The sequence below is a fragment of the Entelurus aequoreus genome, linkage group LG21 (genome assembly GCF_033978785.1).
Source record: "Entelurus aequoreus isolate RoL-2023_Sb linkage group LG21, RoL_Eaeq_v1.1, whole genome shotgun sequence".
Taxonomy (NCBI): Eukaryota; Metazoa; Chordata; class Actinopteri; order Syngnathiformes; family Syngnathidae; genus Entelurus; species Entelurus aequoreus.
The window spans coordinates 39,960,368-39,981,931 of NC_084751.1; the positions used below are offsets into that span (position 1 = coordinate 39,960,368).

General features: G+C 39.3%; 2 protein-coding genes across 3 annotated transcripts in view; both read left to right on the plus strand.

The window, feature by feature from the left end:
• The window catches only part of stoml2 (stomatin (EPB72)-like 2), a 13,850-nt gene extending 595 nt beyond the window's left edge, over nt 1-13,255 (plus strand). Inside the window, exons 2-10 of the mRNA XM_062032136.1 lie at nt 3,154-3,306; nt 5,268-5,367; nt 5,438-5,496; nt 5,579-5,680; nt 5,762-5,896; nt 10,485-10,629; nt 10,743-10,822; nt 10,909-11,037; nt 12,580-13,255. Coding sequence (XP_061888120.1) covers nt 3,154-3,306; nt 5,268-5,367; nt 5,438-5,496; nt 5,579-5,680; nt 5,762-5,896; nt 10,485-10,629; nt 10,743-10,822; nt 10,909-11,037; nt 12,580-12,684 — 1,008 coding nt within the window. The 3' untranslated portion in view covers nt 12,685-13,255. The remainder of the gene's footprint in view (nt 1-3,153; nt 3,307-5,267; nt 5,368-5,437; nt 5,497-5,578; nt 5,681-5,761; nt 5,897-10,484; nt 10,630-10,742; nt 10,823-10,908; nt 11,038-12,579) is intronic.
• Nucleotides 13,256-15,146: 1,891 nt separating this feature from the next.
• Nucleotides 15,147-21,564, plus strand: part of pigo (phosphatidylinositol glycan anchor biosynthesis, class O) — a 28,476-nt gene continuing 22,058 nt past the window's right edge. For both annotated transcript variants that reach the window (XM_062031670.1, XM_062031671.1), the window contains exons 1-4: nt 15,147-15,296; nt 19,180-19,658; nt 21,019-21,162; nt 21,276-21,399. In XM_062031670.1, coding sequence (XP_061887654.1) covers nt 19,181-19,658; nt 21,019-21,162; nt 21,276-21,399 — 746 coding nt within the window. In that variant the 5' untranslated portion in view covers nt 15,147-15,296; nt 19,180. The remainder of the gene's footprint in view (nt 15,297-19,179; nt 19,659-21,018; nt 21,163-21,275; nt 21,400-21,564) is intronic.

The window sequence follows — 21,564 nt, forward strand, 5'->3', positions numbered from 1 at the left end:
TTCTCACTAAGCAGATTTTATGTTAGTGTCTTACTTGTTTTAAAGGCCTACTTAAATGAATTTTTTTTATTTAAACGGGGATAGCAGATCCATTCTGTGTGTCATACTTGATCATTTCGCGATATTGCCATATTTTTGCTGAAAGGATTTAGTAGAGAACATCGACGATAAAGTTCGCAGCTTTTGGTCGCTGATAAAAAAAGCCTTGCCTGTACCGGAAGTAGTGTGACGTCACAGCTTGAAGGGCTCCTCAGATTTCCCCATTGTTTTCAATGCAGCGAGAGCGATTCGGACCGAGAAAGCGACGATTACCCCATTAATTTGAGCGAGGATGAAAGATTTTTGGATGAGGAACGTGAGAGTGAAGGACTAGAGTGCAGTGCAGGACGTATCTTTTTTCGCTCTGACCGTAACTTAGGTACAAGGGTTCATTGGATTCCACAATTTCTCCTTTTTCTATTGTGGATCACAAATTTGTATTTTAAACCACCTCGGATACTATATCCTCTTGAAAATGAGAGTCGAGAACGCGAAATGGACATTCACAGTGACTTTTATCTCCACGACAATACATCGGTGAAGCACTTTAGCTACCGAGCTAACGTGATAGCATCGTGCTTAAATGCAGATAGAAACAAAATAAATAAACCCCTGACTGGAAGGATAGACAGAAAATCAACAATACTATTAAACCATGGACATGTAAATACACGGTTAATGCTTTCTAGGCTGGCGAAGCTTAACAATGCTGTTGCTAACGACGCCATTGAAGCTAACTTAGCAATGGGACCTCACAGAGCTACGCTAAAAACATTAGCTATCCGCCTACGCCAGCCAGCCCTCATCTGCTCATCAACACCCGTGCTCACCTGCGTTCCAGCGATCGACGGAGCGACGAAGGACTTCACCCGATCATAGATGCGATCTGCGGCCCGGAGACGGAGGAAGTCGAGGTGAGATCGGCGGCTAGCGCGTCTGCTATCCATCTCAAAGTCCTCCTGGTTGTGTTGCTGTAGTCCGCCGCTAATACACCGATCCCACCTACAATTTTCTTCTTTGCAGTCTTCATTGTTCATTAAACAAATTGCAAAAGATTCACCAACACAGATGTCCAGAATACTGTGGAATTTTGAGATGAAAACAGAGCTTTTTGTATTGGATTCAATGGGGTACGAATACTTCCGTTTCAACGATTGACGTCACGCGCATACGTCATCATACATAGACGTTTTCAACCGGAAGGTTAGCGGGAAATTTAAAATGGCACTTTATAAGTTAACCCGGCCGTATTGGCATGTGTTGCAATGTTAAGATTTCATCATTTATATATAAACTATCAGACTGCGTGGTCGGTAGTAGTGGGTTTCAGTAGGCCTTTAAAGAGGAGCGCGTCTTTGTAAACACTGAACAGGCACGCCAAACGCGCCTCTCAGAGCGAAACGGTGCTTTAGTTTATGAATTTACAACGCAGATACAAATGACACATTCATGTTTTTGTGTAATGATGACAACGTATACTCACGCGGACGATTGACTAGTTGATGGCGATGGCAAGAACGCTGTCGGGTGTTTTCTTTTCAAATGTTCGTTCATAGCCGTTGTGCTGCTATGATAGGCCATTTCCGCTCGACACAGTGTGCATACTACAACATTATTAGGCCGTTTATTTTTTGTTTAAGAGGTTAATTTAGCCTACTAATGTGTATTTATAAATGGTTGATTTATATACATACCGGTACTTGCCAACCCTCCCGGTTTTATTCAGTGCCTCTCCCGATAACCCCCCGGCAGAAAATTTCTCCCGACAAACTCCCGGTATTCAGCCGGAGCTGGAGGCCACGCCCCCTCCAGCTCAATGCGGACCTGAGTGGGGACAGCCTGTTCTCACGTCCTCTTTCCCACAATATAAACAGCTTGCCTGCCCAATGACGTCATAACATCTACGGCTTTTAGAGAGTAGAGTGCACAACTGCGCACACAAGATGAAGCAGAAGAACGAGGAACTTACAGACATGGCGACGCCGTCGACGAGCAAGATGAAGAAATACGCTTGAAAGTTCCAAAACGAATGGAAACAAGAATTTCAGTTCATCCAGGACAGTTCGAAGGGGAAGGTTAATGTTGCCTGTACATTTTGTAGAACAGACTTCTCCATTGAACACGGTGGCCGAAATGATATACTCAGTCATGAACGGAGAAGTTAAACAGGACAATACTGCCATCTACTGGATAGCCACCGGAACACTACAATTCAAGTATTTATTTTATTTATATATATAATAATAATATATATAGTATAATAAAATATATATATATATATATATATATATATATATATATATATATATATATATATATATATATATATATATATATATATATATATATATATATATATATATATATATATATATATATATGAAATACTTGAGTTGGTGAATTCTAGCTGTAAAAATACTCCCCTATTAACCACGCCCTTAACCACGCCCCCCCCACCTCCCGATATCGGAGGTCTCAAGGTTGGCAAGTATGTTTATTTAGGCTAGTAAAGTAAGGCGCACACCAGGGGACACCGCCATCCCACCACTTCAGGTGGGATGGAACAATCCATATAACACGTCACAGATGACGTCACGCTAACATCACGTGACACCTGAGGAAGGCTGCAGAATCAAGATAGCCAAAACTTGTCAGGTACAAAACTTTACCTTACTAGCCTATATAAATCAACCATTTATAAATAGGCCGTTTATTGAAATACTCCCACACTTTTGACGACTTTTGGCGTGCTTTTTTCCCCTCGCTCGCACCGCTCGCATCGTCTGCTTTGCGCTCCGCCATGACGGTAGTGTGACGTAAATATGCGACGCGTATTTACGTTTCAGCCTTAATTCACACTATTCTTACATTCATAATACATTCTGTCAGAATTTCAGTTCAACTTCAGCATTGGAGCATTCACACGCAATTCCTTCAGGAGTTGCCTCTTCTACTTATGTACGAAAGTGAATATTTATATATGAACGTGCGTATTAACTGTTAAATGATATTTATTAGTATGTCCCACCTTTTCTGTCAAGCCACAAAAGTGACACCTCTTGGTATTCATCATTACGATACAGCATATGGTGTAATATCATTTATGTTTTCCAGCAAACGCAACGGACAGCGCCCAGGTTGTTGGCGACCCCAGTCCAGCAGCGATGGGCATCCAGTCTGCCCATGAACACCGTGGTCCTGTTTGTGCCCCAGCAGGAAGCATGGGTGGTGGAGAGGATGGGTCGCTTCCATCGCATCTTAGAACCGGTACTATTCGCATCATTTTCATTCATTTACTTCAACAGACGCATAAAAAAAATGTTTGAGGAAGAAATCTTGGACCGAAATCAAGATTCTGTGGGTGGTGGCGGTCTGCCTTGACCACTTAAGATGGGATGTTATCAAGAGAATAAACATTTCATAATATATGCACAAATAAAGGAAAGGCATGTCAGAAAACTGCAGTACTTTCAAAAATACTTTATCGCTCGGGATGGGTACCGTATTTTCCAGACCATAAGGCGCACTGCCGATGAGCGGGTCTTGTCAGGTCTATTTTCATACAAAAGGCACACCCGATTACCGTATTTTTCGGAGTATAAGTCGCTCCGGAGTATAAGTCGCACCTGCCGAAAATGCATAATAAAGAAGGAAAAAAACATAAAAGTCGCACTGGAGTATAAGTCGCATTTTTTGGGGAAATTTATTTGATAAAATCCAACACCAAGAATAGACATTTGAAAGGCAATTTAAAATAAATAAAGAATAGTGAACAACAGGCTGAATAAGTGTACGTTATATGAGGCATAAATAACCAACTGAGAACGTGCCTGGTATGTTAACGTAACATATTATGGTAAGAGTCATTCAAATAACTATAACATATAGAACATGCTATACGTTTACCAAACAATCTGTCACTCCTAATCGCTAAATCCCATGAAATCTTATACGTCTAGTCTCTTACGTGAATGAGCTAAATAATATTATTTGATATTTTACGGTAATGTGTTAATAATTTCACACATAAGTCGCTCCTGAGTATAAGTCGCACCCCCGACCAAACTATGAAAAAAACTGCGACTTACAGTATAGTCCGAAAAATACGGTATAGGGCGCATTAAAAGGGTATTTAATGTTATTTAACGTTTAAAATCATTATTATTGCAAGTACTGAATATCCTGTAAAGTTTGCCATTCTTAAATCCAATGTTTTCCTTTTTTACTATCGATAAAATTGATAATTTCCTTTTTACACCGATCTTGGATCGATACCTATCTCTTCGGGGACCATACTTGCCAATCCTCACGTTTTTAGCGGGAGACTCCCGGTATTCAGCGCCTCTCCCGATAACCTCCCGGCAGAAATTTTCTCCCGACAAACTCCCGGTATTCAGCCGGAGCTGGAGGCCACGCCCCCTCCAGCTCAATGCGGACCTGAGTGGAGACAGCCTGTTCTCACGTCCGCTTTCCCACAATATAAACAGCTTGCCTGCCCAATGACGTCATATCTGTAGAATGATCGAGGGCGAGTTCTTGGTTTCTTATGTGGGTTTATTGTTAGGCAGTTTCATTAACGTCCTCCCAGCGCGGTAACAACGCACAACAACAGCAGTCGCGTTTAGTCTACCGTAAAGCAGTTCGTCTGCCGTAAACAGCAATGTTGTGACACTCTTAAACAGGACAATACTGCCATCTACTGGATAGCCTCCAGAACACTGAAATTCAAGTATTTATTTTATTTATATGTATAATAAAATATATATATATATATATATATATATATATATATATATATATATATATATAGCTAGAATTCACTGAAAGTCAAGTATTTCATATATATATATATATATATATGAAATACATGAGTTGGTGAATTCTAGCTTAAATATATTCCCCTCTTAACCGCGCCCCCAACCACGCCCCAAACATGTCCCCAGCCCCCCCTCCGACCACGCCCCCGACCCCCCAGGTCTCCAGGTTGGCAAGTATGTCGGGGACAAACTTGCAGAGCACAGATCAACATACTTGAAATTTAGGAATATATGTTGTTAGACCCCTAGTTTTTCAAGCACTGTTTCAAAAATCTGGATTAGGTACTGGTATTAATTAAAATGTAAACAATACCAATCCATAGCCAACAGTGTGTATACGTGTGTTCTGTATGTAACAGAATGTATTCAAATTTGTATGCACTCTCTAATACTTTGTCCATTTCCTTCTAGGGTTTAAATTTCCTCATACCACTACTTGACAGAATCCGCTACGTGCAAAGTCTCAAAGAGATTGTCATCGATGTCCCCGAGCAGTCTGCAGTGTCTTTAGGTAAGTCACTTTTCTCTTTGCATTTTACTCTGCTGGTTTGCTAATATTAAAAAGAAATGTGTTTTTGCAGATAATGTAACTCTACAGATTGACGGAGTGCTGTATTTACGGATCTTGGACCCTTTCAAAGTAAGACGTCATCATATTGAATTGGTCCTTGTCCATTACGACGCGTTAAATGTGATATTTATATAAAATTGCCTGTCGGCAGGCCAGTTATGGTGTGGAGGACCCTGAATATGCTGTCACACAGCTGGCACAGACCACCATGCGTTCCGAGTTGGGCAAACTCACGCTGGACAAAGTGTTCAGGGTAATGACTTGCTGTTATAGCTCACATTATATACAATAAACATCAACGTATGAATGATATCATTTTGTGTTTCCTCTAAAGGAAAGAGAGAGCCTCAATTCCAACATTGTGCAATCCATCAACCAAGCTTCAGACGACTGGGGTATCCGATGCCTGCGATATGAAATTAAAGATATAAACGTTCCACCTCGTGTGAAGGAGTCTATGCAAATGCAGGTGAGTTTACCCCGAAATGAGTGCTGTAATTTTTTTTATTTGCTTTATCACACTTTTGCGTTTTCATTAATCGCAGTAAATTACTAGCGTGCAAAATTTAAATTAAACTTAAATAAAACCCTGACATTTTGACGCAAATGCAATTTTATTGACAGAATGTCATACCAGAACAATTTATTTGCTGAAAACTTGGTAACAATTGGTATCTAACCATCCGGGTGTATTTTCAAGTGGCATTTTCCAACGTGCACACCGTTTCCAACTTTGAACTGACCTATGCATTAACCTGATCATAGAGCGTTACGCAACCTGCTCCACCTCTCAGGTAACCATCCGCAGTCAAGGTAAGGGAGTGTATATATGCTCAAAATAAATTGCGCGATTGATCTGCGTTTATACAGTACAGGCCAAAAGTTTGGGCACCTTCTCATTGAATGTATTTTCTTTATTTTCATGACTATTTACATTGTAGATTGTCACTGAAGGCATCAAAACTATGAATAAACACATGTGGAGTTATGTACTTAACAAAAACAGGTGAAATAACTGAAAACATGTTTTATATTCTAGTTTCTTCAAAATAGCCACCCTTTGCTCTGATTACTGCTTTGCACACTCTTGGCATTCTCTCCATGAGCTTCAAGAGGTAGTCACCTGAGAATGGTTTTCACTTCACAGGTGTGCTTGAAGCTCATCGAGAGAATGCGTCGTCACTACATTGCAAATCTTTAAAAAAAAGGGATTCATATGGCTCCGTTCCTCACAGTTTACCTGACATGTGAAACGTAACGGCGGTAGAGTGTTGAATAGCTTAAAATGGGTTTTGTGGCAATTCCAACTTGGACCACAGCATCAGTAGCTAAGTAGATTGGCGCTTCCCCTCACGCGAGATCCATGGGGTCATATGAATCCATTCCCTACAGATATTCTATGTGTTTTGGGCCTAAATTAAGTTTGTTTTCGTATTATACAGTACAGGCCAAAAGTTTGGACACACCTTCGCATTCAATGCATTTTCTTTTTTTCATGACTATTTACATTGTAGATTGTCACTGAAGGCATCAAAACTATGAATGTGGAGTTATGTACTTAACAAAAAAAGGTGAAATAACTGAAAACATGTTTTATATTCTAGTTCCTTCAAAATAGCCACCCTTTGCTCTGATTACTGCTTTGCACACTCTTGGCATTCTCTCGATGCTAATCTCGAGGCTATTCTTTGGTCATTCCTATTTGTGCGGTGCGACGTGACCAGCTGGCTGTGTTGGCTTGGAAACGCTTGAGACAAAAGTAGCGCGCTTTGGCATTCTCTCGATGAGCTTCAAGAGGTAGTCGCCTGAAATGTTTTTCACTTCACAGGTGTGCTTGAAGCTCATCGAGAGAATGCCAAGAGTGTGCAAAGCAGTAATCAGAGCAAAAAAAGGTTGGCCATTTTGCAGAAACCAGAATATAAAACATGTTTTCAGTTATTTCACCATTTTTTGGTAAGTACATAAGTCCACATGTGTTCATTCATAGTTTTGATGCCTTCAGTGACAATCTACAATGTAAATAGTCATGAAAATAAAAAACACACATTGAATGAGAAGGTGTGTCCAAACATTTGGCCTGTACTGTACATAATTAATGCAATAATGTTTAGTGATAGAGCATTAACTTTGACATCCTTACCCCAAAATGTTAAGTTTTTCACATACTATGCATTTTTTTCTGCAGGATTATTGAAACGGTTCATAACAGTCTGTACTATGTAGGAATGTAAAGATTATCAGTTGCGTGTTCGTTAAATCTCTTATAAAGCTCACCAAATTGTCAATATTCAGATTCACTGAAATACAACTCTGTCACGGCCACAAGTAGGGAAAAGGGGACATCCTGCCACTGTTGGCTCCTTGCAAAATGTCTGTCCTCTCCCTATCCCCAAAGGCTAACATACTTCTCAAAAAAGGGGTTGAGTTGTCCATGTCCCATTTGACTCTGGTTTCCATGTTAATGGCTCCTGCGCTGGCTTATCTTGATGTGTATTGCCACTCGCAAATTCCTCACACCCTTGTAGTGTGTAGGGCTGTGTTGTGTGGCCCTGTATATGTGTGTTACTTTTAAAACTAACCTTTGACAGTAATAACCAATGATACACTATAATTATATGAAAGTTAGCACGCAAAAATATGTTGGGAACAATATACGTAGTTAGCAATAAAAATATTAAATTCCACGGTAAGACTCAATTTTACATTAACGTTTGAAGTCAAAATTATCGACAATTTTATTATTTTTATAAATGCACTTTGATAAACTCACTGACTGACTGGTGCTAGCTAAAATGCTAATATGAAAACAAGAGACAATAACGGTTTTCCCTGTTAAGAAACAACATAACCCAATCTAAACTTATATAAACACGTTGCTGTCTGAACAACTAATATATTTAATTGTGCACATTGAACCTACAATTTGTGCTGTCTTAGCATTAAGTGGTTGATTTATACTTGGGGATATGAGACACTGGTGTTTTAATGTTGCGTTCAATGACCGCTAAATAGAGTAGAACGCCTGTGTGTGTGTGTGTGTGTGTGTATAATTAGGGATGCAACACAAGATAAAGGTAACAACTTAAAATAGTAAGAATAATAGTAGCAATGAAGTTTAAAATTAGGAACCTAAGAAGAACATCCTTCCTGGGGCGGCATAGCTCGGTTGGTAGAGTTGCCATGCCAGCAACTTGAGGGTTCCAGGTTTGATTCCCGCTTCCGCCATCCTCGTCGCTGCCGTTGTGTCCTTGGGCAAGACACTTTACCCACCTGCTCCCAGTGCCACCCACACTGGTTTAAATGTAACTTAGATATTGGGTTTCACTATGTAAAAGCGCTTTGAGTCACTAGAGAAAAGCGCTATATAAATATAATTCACTTCACTTCACATACGAAGTTTCTACAGGCAAAGCTGAAACACTCTGCTCCGGTTTATTTTTAAGGTCAAAAATAGATATTTACTTAGTATTACTTTCTTTTAAAACATTTATTCAGCATTGTTTAACTTTAGAAAGTTATATGGTCGAAACCAATAATGATGCCAAAAAACATGAAAATAGATGGGAAGTTCTCAAATGCTTATTTTGAAAATGTAATTTTGTTTATAGATGATATGCAATCTGTTGTTGTGTTCCCTAATTTGAGTGTACATACCCGACCTGGACATAATCTGGACTGGACCTGGTTTTAAGAACCCTTTCAACAATCTGATTTCATTGACAACCTGGTCTGGTGAAGATAATGTCCTTTATTTAAAAAACAAAAAAATAAACATTTTCTTGAACAAAAAATAAATTAAAAACAGTTTTATAGAAACTTGTAATTAATGAAAATGAGTAAAATTAACTGTTAAAGGTTAGTACTATTAGTGGACCAGCAGCACACACAATGCTGTGTGCTTCACAGACATCCCTTGCAGACTGTATTGAAAGGAAACAACCCTTTTGTGTGAATGAGTGAGAATGAGTGTGTGTGTGTGTGTGTGGGGGGGGGGGGGGGGGTTAGTGTGGGTTGGTGCACTAATTGTAAGTGTATCTTGTGTTGTTTATGTTGATTTAATTATAAACATTTTTTAAAAAACACTGCTGTCTGAAGAACAAATGTATTTAATTGTGCACATTGAACCTACAATGTGTGCTATCTTAGCACTAAGTGGTTGATTTATACTTGGGAATATGAAACACTGGTCTTTTAATGTTACGTTCAATGACCGCTGAATAGAGTAGAACGCCACCATATATATATATAACTGAAATAATAAAAATTATATATTAGGGGGACAATACACAAGATAAAGGTAACAACTTAAAATAGTAAGAATAATAGTACACTGCAAAAACTGAAATCTAAGTAAGATTAAATATCTCAAATAAGGGTGATATTTGATTATTTTCTGTCTGATAAGATAATTCTTCTCCCTAAGCAGATTTTATGTTAGTGTGTTTTACTTGTTTTAAGGGTTTTGGTCCTAAATGATCTCAGTAAGATATTACAGCTTGTTTCTGAGATTTGATGACCTATATTGAGTAAAACATGCTTGAAACTAGAATATCAACTGTTGCAAAAAAACTGTGTCATCAACACTCACAAGTATAAAACTACTTTTTTAAAGTAATAATTTCTTACTTCAAGCATGAAAAAAAAAATCATGATGTATGCATATCATTATGTCAAGATAATGGAACTAGCATTTACTTAATTTAAGAACATTTTTCAACATATTGAGCAAAAAGGTCTCATATTTTTTTCTACCAAGAAAAGTGCACTTGTTATTAGTGAGAATATACTTATTTTAAGGTATTTTTGGGTTCATTGAGGTTAGCTAATTTTACTTGTTTTGGAAAGTTTTGACAAGCCGAATTTTCTTGTTCTATTGGCAGATAATTTTGCTTAGTTCAAATAAAATACCCCTAATTTTTATTTAGAAAATTCTTGTTTTTGAACACTGACTTTTTGCAGTGTAGCAATGAAGTATAAACTTAAGAACCTAAGAAGAACATCCTTCCTTCACATACAAAGTTTCTACAGGCAAAGCTGAAACACTCTGCTCCGCTTAGGTGGAGGCCGAACGTAAGAAAAGGGCCACGGTGCTGGAATCTGAAGGCACGAGGGAATCCGACATCAATGTCGCCGAGGGCCGTAAACAAGCTCAGATTCTCGCCTCTGAGGGTGAAAAGGCAGAGCGGATCAATAAAGCTGCAGGTAGGTTCAATGGATCCAATTTCTTTCTACTGATTTTTTGTTGTGTAACAGATAGAAACGTTGAACATGATCACTGATTGTGTCGGATATTGACCTTTTTATTTTATCGCCAGGTGAAGCACAAGCTGTCCTTGTCAAAGCTGACGCCAAGTCCAAGGCTATCCGTCTGCTGTCCGACGCTTTGACCGAGCAGGTTAGAAAACATATTTATGTGCACTTTGAACGCCACCACAGCAGATTTGAAATGGAATGACTCCACTTTGAAAATGTACCGTGCAGAATGGAAACGCGGCTGCATCTCTAACCGTGGCTGAGCAGTACGTGTCAGCGTTTTCCAACCTCGCCAAGGAGTCCAACACCATCCTCCTGCCGTCTAACACTGGAGACGTTAGCAGCATGGTCACACAGGTACGTGCACAGAACAGACACTCAAGTGCAACTTACAAAACCCAAAACCAGTGAAGTTGGCACCTTGTGTAAATGGTAAATAAAAACAGAATACAATGATTTGCAAATCCTTTTCAACCTATATTCAATTGAATAGACTGCAAAGACAAGATACTTAACGTTCGAACTGAGAAACTACATATTTTATGCAAATAATCATTAACTTAGAATTTAATGGCAGCAACACATTGCAAAAAAGGGGCATTTTTACCACTGTGTTACATGGCCTTTCCTTTTTTACCACTGTGTTACATGGCCTTTCCTTTTAACAACACTCAGTAAACGTTTGGGAACTGAGACCACTACATTTTCAATGGGAGACAGGTCTGGACTACGGGCAGGCCAGTCTAGTACTGGCACTCTTTTACTATGAAGCCATGCTGTTGTAACACGTGGCTTGGCATTGTCTTGATGAAATAAGCAGGGGCGTCCATGATAATGTTGCTTGGATGGCAACATATGTTGCTCCAAAACCTGTATGTACCTTTCAGCATTAATGGTGCCTTCACAGATGTGTAAGTTACCCATGCATTGGGCACTAATACACCCCCATACCATCATACATGCTGGCTTTTGAATTTTGTGCCTATAACAGTTTGGATGGTTATTTTCCTCTTTGGTCCGGAGGACACGACATTCACAGTTTCCCAAAAAAAATTGGAATGTGGACTCGTCAGACCACAGAACACTTTTCCACTTAGCATCAGTCCATCTTAGATGAGCTCGGGCCCAGTGAACCAGGTGGCGTTTCTGGGTGTTGTTGATAAATGGCTTTGGCTTTGCATAGTAGAGTTTTAACTTGCACTTACAGATGTAGCGACCAACTGTAGTTACTGACAGTGGTTTTCTGAAGTGTTCCTGAGCCCATGTGGTGATATCCTTTACACACTGATGTCGGTTTTTGATGCAGTACTACCTGAAGGATCCAAGGTCACGGACATTCAATGTTAGGTGCAGTGATTTCTCCAGATTCTCTGGAACCTTTTGATATTACAGACCTTAGATGGTGGAACCCCTAAATTCCTTGCAATAGCTTGTTGAGAAATGTTGTTCTTAAACTGTTTTTTTGCTTACACATTTGTTCACAAAGCGGTGACCCTCGCCGCATCCTTGTTTGTGAATGACTGAGCATTTCATGGAAGCTGCATTTATACCCAATCATGGCACCCACCTGTTCCCAATTAGCCTGTTCACCTGTGGGATGTTCCAAATAAGTGTTTGATGAACATTCTTCAACTTTATCAGTATTTTTTGCCACTTGTGCCAGCTTTTTTGAAACATGTTGCAGGCATCAAATTCCAAATGAGCTAATATTTGCAAAAAATAAAAAAAGTTTTCCAGTTCAAATGTTAAGTATCTTGTCTTTGCAGTCTATTGAATTGAATGTAGGTTGAAAATTTTTTGCAAATCATTGTATTCTGTTTTTATTTACGATTCACACAATGTGTCAACTTAACTGGTTTTTGGGGTTTGTCGAATAACATCTTGTGTTCCTGTTTGCAGGCCATGACCATTTATAGCACGTTGTCCAAGACGAGTCCCAAGGTCCAATCAGGAGATATAAAGGAGAAGAGTGAAGACAAGATTCAACCAGAATCATCTCAGTAGCAGGAGGACAATGAATAAACTCAAGAGACAACATGAGACAGAACCAAAGGATCATTGACGTTGACCATGACAGGGATGTGTTCTATTAGCAAATCCAAAACTTTGCTTAGAGCTTGTAAAAAAGCTTCTGGAGTGGGACTGTTTTTGGAAAACTATCAGTTCAACATCAACATTGCAGGCTTATTTTATAACTGACTGCGCCGATCAGATTTTCTTATGTTCAACAGTGTAAAAATGGTGATTTAGTTAACTCAGGCAAGATGTTTACCTTTTGTTTGACTTTTTTTGTAGAAATAGAAGTGCAGTAAAAGAGGCCATCCTTCAACTGTGTTGCTGCTTTGAGGCGCAGCACGTTGAGGTGTCTTTTTAGGGAGAATTCAAAGTGTAGTAAATATGTATTAAAAATGCCCTAAAAAAAGTCAAGCCAGTTCAGGAGTTGAACACCTTTTAATTCTGAAATGTTTTCCCTTTCAGTTATGTTGGAAAATAAAATCACTGCGCCTCTCCTTCAAATTTGTAGTCAGCACATAGTATTATGGGATGTATTTATTAAATTTGAAAGAACTCTGTGCTTTTGTGGTCAAATGTTTACTCTCTGAGCACGCATGTGGAGTAAATAATCAAACTATGATTAGAATTGCATTAAGCTCGGATGGACATTAATTGAGTTTTGTGATGCTTTCAAACAAGTACAAAAATGTTTTGTTAATTTCAAACAGGCTTAAGTTACAAACCCCAAAACCAGTGAAGTTGGCATGTTGTGTAAATGGTAAATAAAAACAAAACACAATGATTTGCTAATCCTTTACAATCTATATTCAATTGAATAGACTGCAAAGACAAGATACTTAACGTTCGAACTGAAAAACGTAATTTTTTGCAAATATTAGCTAATTTGGAATTTGATGCCTGCAACATGTCTCAAAAAAGCTGGCACAAGTGGCAAAAAAGACTGAGAAAGTTGAGGAATGCTCATCAGACACTTATTTGGAACATCCCACAGGTGAACAGGCTAATTGGGAACAGGTGGGTGCCATGATTGTGTATAAAAGCAGCTTCCATGAAATGCTCAGTCATTCACGAACAAGGACGTGGCGAGGGTCACCACTTTGTCAACAAATGTGTGAGAAAAAATTGTCCAACAGTTTAAGAACTACATTTCTTAACAAGCTATTGCAAGGAATTTAGGGATTTCACCATCTATGGTCTGTAATATCAAAAGGTTCAGAGAATCTGGAGAAATCACGGCCCGTAAGCAGCATGCCCGTGACCTTGAATCCCTCAAGCGGTACTGCATCAAAAACCGACATCAGTGTGTAAAGGATATCACCACATGGGCTCAGGAACACTTCAGAAAACCACTGTCAGTAACTACAGTTCGTTGCTACATCTGTAAGTGCAAGTTAAAACCCTACTATTCAAAACCATAGCCATTTATCAACAACACCCAGAAACGCTGCCGGCTTCGCAATGTGTTGCTGCCATTAAATTCTAAGTTAATGATTATTTGCAAAAAAATAATAAAAAAATTCTCATTAACATTAAAAATGTTGTCTTTGCAGTCTATTCAATTGAATATAAGTTGAAAAGGATTTGCAAATCATTGTATTCTGTTTTTATTTACAATTTACACTAGGTGCCAACTTCACTGGTTTTGGGTTTCGTGCATAAAGGAACACAAGTTTAACTTGCAAAATTACTGAGAAATGGTTCGCTTAATTCGGTAATACTTTATAAGTACACGCTATAAGCATTAGTATATATTTAATTCATAAAGCATTTTCCCGACATTAATACTTACTGGCACATAGTGTCAATAATATGTATTATTATTACAACGTTAAACTTTATGGATTCAGCATTTATACCTTTTATAATATATTTTTTGGTATTTTGTACTGATTTGATAGATTTAAGAAAGTGTTGAAATAATTCATATTCATTATATGATATATCTATTTTATTTATAGCTGTTTATAAACTTGTCGGCAACATGTTTTGACTCCACTTCCTGTGTTCATTACCAATTTTTATCGGGAAAGAATAGTAATACGAGTAATATTTTATTGCTTATAAAGTGAAGAAAAACGAGAAAATAAAAAAAATTAACAATTTTTTTTATTACTAAAACAAAACAAAAAAACGCTCGCCATAAAATGAATGAACGTGTGTGTGTTTGTAGAAAATGATTCCTCAACTTTACCTTACAGGCACACAATACATGCTTTTTACATCAGACATTACAATATTTTGAATGGTATCAATATAAAAAATAAGTACATTTTTATATCTATGTCCATATTTTTACAATTAAAATACGCATTGCTGAATATATATATACCTGCGAGGTTAAAAGAAAGGGCAAAATTGTATCCTGAACGTGTCACATGTAAAAATGTCCGTAAAGAACTTCCTCCGTTGCTTCCATGCGCACTACAGTTCCTACTCACTGTCACCTGTAGTCCCGCCTGCCCTGACCGCAGTCCCAATGAAGTCGAGGGCGTCGGTGCGTCGTCGTGTATTCACCTGAGACACTTGGACCACCCTGCGGTCACACAACCTCCATTAAGTCCGCCCCCGGCCAGCGAGGAGGGCAGAAGGACTCCTACAAGGTCAGTGAAAGGAGGCAAACTAGCCCAGGCTAACATCAAAACATGCTTATACGCTAGTTTATTTTAAATGGAAGCTGACGTGCGGAGTTAAGACTAGTATTTGGACTCCTAAGGAGACCTTAAAAGGCATAATGTGACGAGTAAAAGCTCGTTGATACAAGATAAAAAACACAAAGCATATATTTATATATACTGTATATATATATGTACAGTCGTGGTCAAAAGTTGACATACACTTGTAAAGAACATAATGTCATGGCTGTCTTGAGTTTCCAATCATTTCTACAACTCTTATTTTTTTTGTGATAGAGTGATTGGAGCACATACTTGTTGGTCACAAAATAGCATTCATGAAGTTTGGTTCTTTTATGAATTTATTATGGGTCTACTGAAAATCTGGGCAAATCTGCAGGGTCAAAAGTATATATACAGCAATGTTAATATTTAGTTACATGTCCCTTGGCAAGTTTCACTGCAATAAGGCACTTTTGGTAGCCATCCACAAGCTTCTGGTTAAGTTTTTGAACACTCCTCTTGACAAAATTGGTGCAGTTCAGCTAAATTTGTTGGTTTTCTGACATGGACTTGTTTCTTCAGCATTGTCCACACGTTTAAGTCAGGACTAGAGATGTCCGATAATGGCTTTTTTGCCGATATCCGATATTCCGATATTGTCCAACTCTTAATTACCGATACCGATATCAACCGATACCGATATAGACAGTCGTGGAATTAACACATTATTGTGCCTAATTTTGTTGTGATGCCCCGCTGGATGCATTAAACAATGTAACAAGGTTTTCCAAAATTAGAGAACAACTTCAACTCAAGTTATGGGAACAAATGCTAACATGGCACTGCCATATTTATTATTGAAGTCACAAAGTGCATTATTTTTTTTAACATGCCTCAAAACAGCAGCTTGGAATTTGGGACATGCTCTCCCTGAGAGAGCATGAGGAGGTTGAGGTGGGCGGGGTTCAATAGGGGGTAGCGGGGGGTGTATATTGTAGCGTCCCGGAAGCGTTAGTGCTGCAAGGGGTTCTGGGTATATGTTTTGTTGTGTTTTTGTTGTGTTACGGTGCGGATGTTCTCCCGAAATGTGTTTGTCATTCTTGTTTGGTGTGGGTTCACAGTGTGGCGCATATTTGTAACAGTGTTAAAGTTGTTCATACGGACACCCTCACTGTGACCTGTATGGCTGTTGACCAAGAAGTATGCCTTGCATTCACTTGTGAGTTTGTCAAAAGCCGTAGATATTATGTGATTGGGCCAGCACGCAAAGGCAGTGCCTTTAAGGTTTATTGGCGCTCTGTACTTCTCCCTACGTCCGTGTACACAGCAGTGTTTTAAAAAGTCATACATTTTACTATTTGAAACCGATACCGATAAATTTGAAACCGATACCGATAATTTCCGATATTACATTTTAAAGCATTTATTGGACTACAGATATTATCAGACATCCCTAGTCAGTACTCTAAAACCTTAATTCTAGCCTGATTTAGCCATTCCTTTACCACTTTTGACCTGTGTTTGGGGTCATTGTCCTGTTGGAACACCCAACTGCGCCCAAGACCCAACTCCTGGGGCTGATGATTTTATGTTGAAGAATTTGAAGGTAATCCTCATTTTTCATTGTCTCATTTACTCTCTGTAAAGCACCTGTTCCATTGGCAGCAAAACAGGCCCAGAGCTAGAGCTGCAACAACTTATCGATTAAAATCGATTATAAAAATAGTTGCCGATTAATTTAGTCATCGATTCGTTGGATCTATGCTATGCGCATGCGCAGGGGCTACTTTTTTATTTTTATTTTTTATTTTTTTATAAACCTTTATTTATAAACTGCAACATTTACAAACAGCTGAGAAACAATAGTCAAAATAAGTATGGTGCCAGTATGCTGTTTTTTCCCCAATAAAATACCGGAAAGGATAGAAATGTAGTTTGTCTCCTTTATCCGATTATTGATCGATTAATCGAAGCAATAATCGACAGATTAATCGATTATCAAATTAGTTGTTAGTTGCAGTCCTACCCAGAGCATAATACTACCACCGCCATGCTTGACGGTAGGCGTGGTGTTTCTACTGTAACCTACTCAGTGGCCTAGTGGTTAGAGTGTCCGCCCTGAGATCGGTAGGTTGTGAGTTCAAACCCCGGCCGTATCATACCAAAGACTATAAAAATGGGACCCATTACCTCCCTGCTTGGCACTCAGCATCAAGGGTTGGAATTGGGGGTTAAATCACCAAAAATGATTCCCGGGTGCGGCACCGCTGCTACTCACTGCTCCTCACCGCTCCTCACCTCCCAGGGGGTGATCAATGGGATGGGTCAAATGCAGAGGACAAATTTGTGTGACAATCATTGGTACTTTAACTTTAACTTAACTTAACTTATTAAAGGCCTCACCTTTTCTCCTCCAAATTGTTGCGTCGGACCAGTTCTTCCTCCAAGGGAATCTAAGTTACTGGTCAATCCCAAGTTCTTTAGACGACATATATGCTGAGTAAGAAGGACCCTAAGGACAGTTTTGGAATATTATCAAGTTTTACTGAAAGTTTCAGGAGAACAACCTAGACCAGTACATTCGTACCGGCTTCCTAAGTAGTTCTGACCCTCAAACTGAATAGCCCACTTCTTACACAGAAAGAAAGCCCCCACCTGTCCGGAAAGGAACACGGCCTCATTGTTCCACTAAAGATAACACAGAAGGGAGTATTCCATCTCCTACAGTGCAAACCTTCAAGGACACACACATAGTTTACTTGCGGACATAAGATAAAAAATAGAAAGAGTACAAATGGAAAAACACTAGCTGTTTCAAATATGACTATGAATAGAAAGAAATAACTCTTAAATATATATATATGCATTCTTCACAATACATATTGCTGGGTATTGTGGCCGAACAGCTCAATTTTTGTTTCATCTGACATCACATGGACAAAGATAAGACCTTCTGGAGGAAAATTCTGTGGTCAGATGAAACAAAAATTGAGCTGTTTGGCCACAATACCCAGCAATATGTTTGGAGGAAAAAAAGTGAGGCCTTTAATCCCAGGAACATCATGCCTATGGTAGTAGCATGATGGTAGTTGTATTATGCTCTGGGCCTGTTTTTCTGCCAATTGAACTGGTGCTTTACAGAGAGTAAATGGGACAATGAAAAAGGAGGATTACCTCCAAATTCTTCAGGACAACCTAAAATCATCAGCCCGGAGGTTGGGTCTTGGGCGCAGTTGGGTGTTCCAACAGGACAATGACCCCAAACACACGTCAAAAGTGGTAAAGGAATGGCTAAATCAGGCTAGAACTAATGTTTTAGAATGGCCTTCCCAAAGTCCTGACTTTAAACGTGTGGACAATGATGAAGAAACAAGTCCATGTCAGAAAACCAACAAATTTAGCTGAACTGCACCAATTTTGTCAAGAGGAGTGGTCAAAAATTCTACCAGAAGCTTGTGGATGGCTACCAAAAGCGCCTTATTGCAGTGAAACTTGCCAAGGGACATGTAAGCAAATATTAACATTGCTGTATGTATACTTTTGACTCAGCAGATTTGCTCACATTTTCAGTAGACCCATAATACATTTATAAAATAACCAAACTTCATGAATGTTTTTTGTGACCAACAAGTATGTGCTCCAATCACTCTATCACAAAAAAATAAGAGTTGTAGAAATGATTGGAAACTCAAGACAGCCATGATTTTATGTTCTTTACAAGTGTATGTAAACTTTTGATCGTGACTGTATATATTGTATACGTATGTATATATATGACTAAAATTACAAATATCAAAGTGGCCCCAGTATTGATTTGTTTTAAACAAGTGCTGTACTTAATTATTTATTTCACTGTTGTCCTTTTTAGGATGAAAGGGCTCCCACTCCTGTCCCTGCTCCTCTGGGTGTGTGCAGTGTATTTTGTGGGGCTTTACCTATTCGTCGGCGGCTTCCTGCTGGTCCGGCTGGAGGTGAATCGGACCAGCACCTGCGGCGACGTACTGGAGCCCCGGGGAGAGTCGAGAGACTTTTGCGGGACGCAACCGCGCTTCCGTAGGGTTGTCCTCCTCATCGTGGACGCCCTGAAGATAGACTTCGCCCGGTTCGACCGCAACAACACTCGGCCCCGGCCCTTTGAGAACAAACTGCCCGTGTTTGAGGAGACGGCCTCGTCCAGGCCGTCCCAGTGCCGCCTGTACCCCTTTCGTGCCGACCCGCCCACCACTACTATGCAGAGGATCAAGGGCTTCACCACTGGGTCGTTACCCACCTTTGTGGACATTGGTAATAACTTTGCTTCTAGTGCCATATTGGAGGACAACCTCATTCACCAGCTGGGTCAAGTAGGTAAGTGCTCACATGGCCCGCTGCAAATACATTTTGACCGCCACATATTTTTCGGACTATAAGTCGCAGTTTTTTTCATAGTTTGGCCTGGGGTGCGACTTATACTCAGGAGCGACTTATGTGTGAAATCATTAACACATTAGCGTAAAATATCAAATAATATTATTTAGCTCATTCACGTAAGAGACTAGACGTATAAGATTTCATGGGATTTAGCGATTAGGAGTGACAGATTGTTTGGTAAACGTATAGCATGTTCTATATGTTATAGTTATTTGAATGACTCTTACCATAATATGTTACGTTAACATACCAGGCACGTTCTCAGTTGGTTATTTATGCGTCATATAACGTACACTTATTCAGCCTGTTGTTCACTATTCTTTATTTATTTTAAATTACCTTTCAAATGTCTATTCTTGGTGTTGGGTTTTATCAAATACATTTCCCCAAAAATGCGACTTATACTCCAGTGCGACTTATATATATATATATATATATATTTTTTTCCTTCTTTATTATGCATTTTCGGCCGGTGCGACTTATACTCCGGAGCGACTTATACTCCGAAAAATACGGTATGTGTTTCATAATGCCTTGAGGCTTCCCTGCACGAAATGAAACTAACACCCGAAAGTCAAGAGCTTTTTTAATGTTCTGCTGTTAAATAAGGTGTGAAAGCATGAGATGATGTCGCCCCAAATAGCTCCATTTTACCCGCCCCCACACTAACACTGAGTCATGCAAATTAGACAATGCCGTCATTTAGCGCTGATGATGTCACACAATGTACCATATTTTTTGGACTATAAGGCGTACTTAAAATCCTTTCATTTTCTCAAAAATCGACAGTGCCCCTTATAACCCGGTGTGCCTAATGTACGGAATAATTCTGGTTGTGCTTACCGACCTCCAAGCAATTTTATTTGGTACATGGTGTAATGATAAGTGTGACCAGTAGATGGCAGTCACACATAAGAGATATGTGTGGACTGCAATATGACTCAAGTAAACACCAACATTTAATATGTTCTATTGGAAATATAGAACATTACACACGGCGCTCGGAAATCAATCAAATGTTTTAGTACGACTTTGACCAAAGAACCACCCTTACATGTTATGTAGACCACAAGGAAGTGTTTTCAATCAAGAAAAAAATAATATAAAAAATTACCCCTTTAATGCGCCCTATAATCTTGCCTTAAATATGAAAAAAGATTGAAAATAGACCATTCGTCGGCAGTGCGCCCTATAATCCGGTGCGCCCTATGGTCCGGAAAATACGGTAAATATATAAAGTAAGCTGTCTAAAAAGCATACTTCAAGATGTTCTAAAATTGTGCATCTTCTTCTTCAGGCAAACGAGTGGTGTTCATGGGCGACGACACTTGGGAGAGTCTTTTCCCAAAGAAGTTCCACCGTTCTCTGCCCTTTCCCTCTTTTAACGTCAAAGACCTACACACTGTCGACAACGGAATCCTCCAGCATTTCTACACCACCAGTATGTATATTTTTAAACCGGCCATTTGTAAGATATTCCAAGAAAAAGATGGTAATTCCACATTTGTGTGTTCATGTGTCGCTTCCATTTGTCAATGTGTGGGCTTTAAACAGTGGTTGGTGACGACTGGGATGTCCTCATTGCTCATTTTCTTGGGGTGGACCACTGTGGTCACAGGTTTGGCCCCGACCACCCGGCCATGGCTGACAAACTCACCCAAATGGACGGTGTCATCAGGTATGCACTCATGATAGCCAGCCTAGGGCAGTGCTATTGTAGCCGCGTTGTTATGATGCGTTAGGCGGCTAATGCTTTTGTACCTGTTGTGGTGTGTCAGAAAATCAATGTCACAAGATTTTGTTTTAGATACGACAAAGCGAATCTGCACAAGTAGGCCTCAAT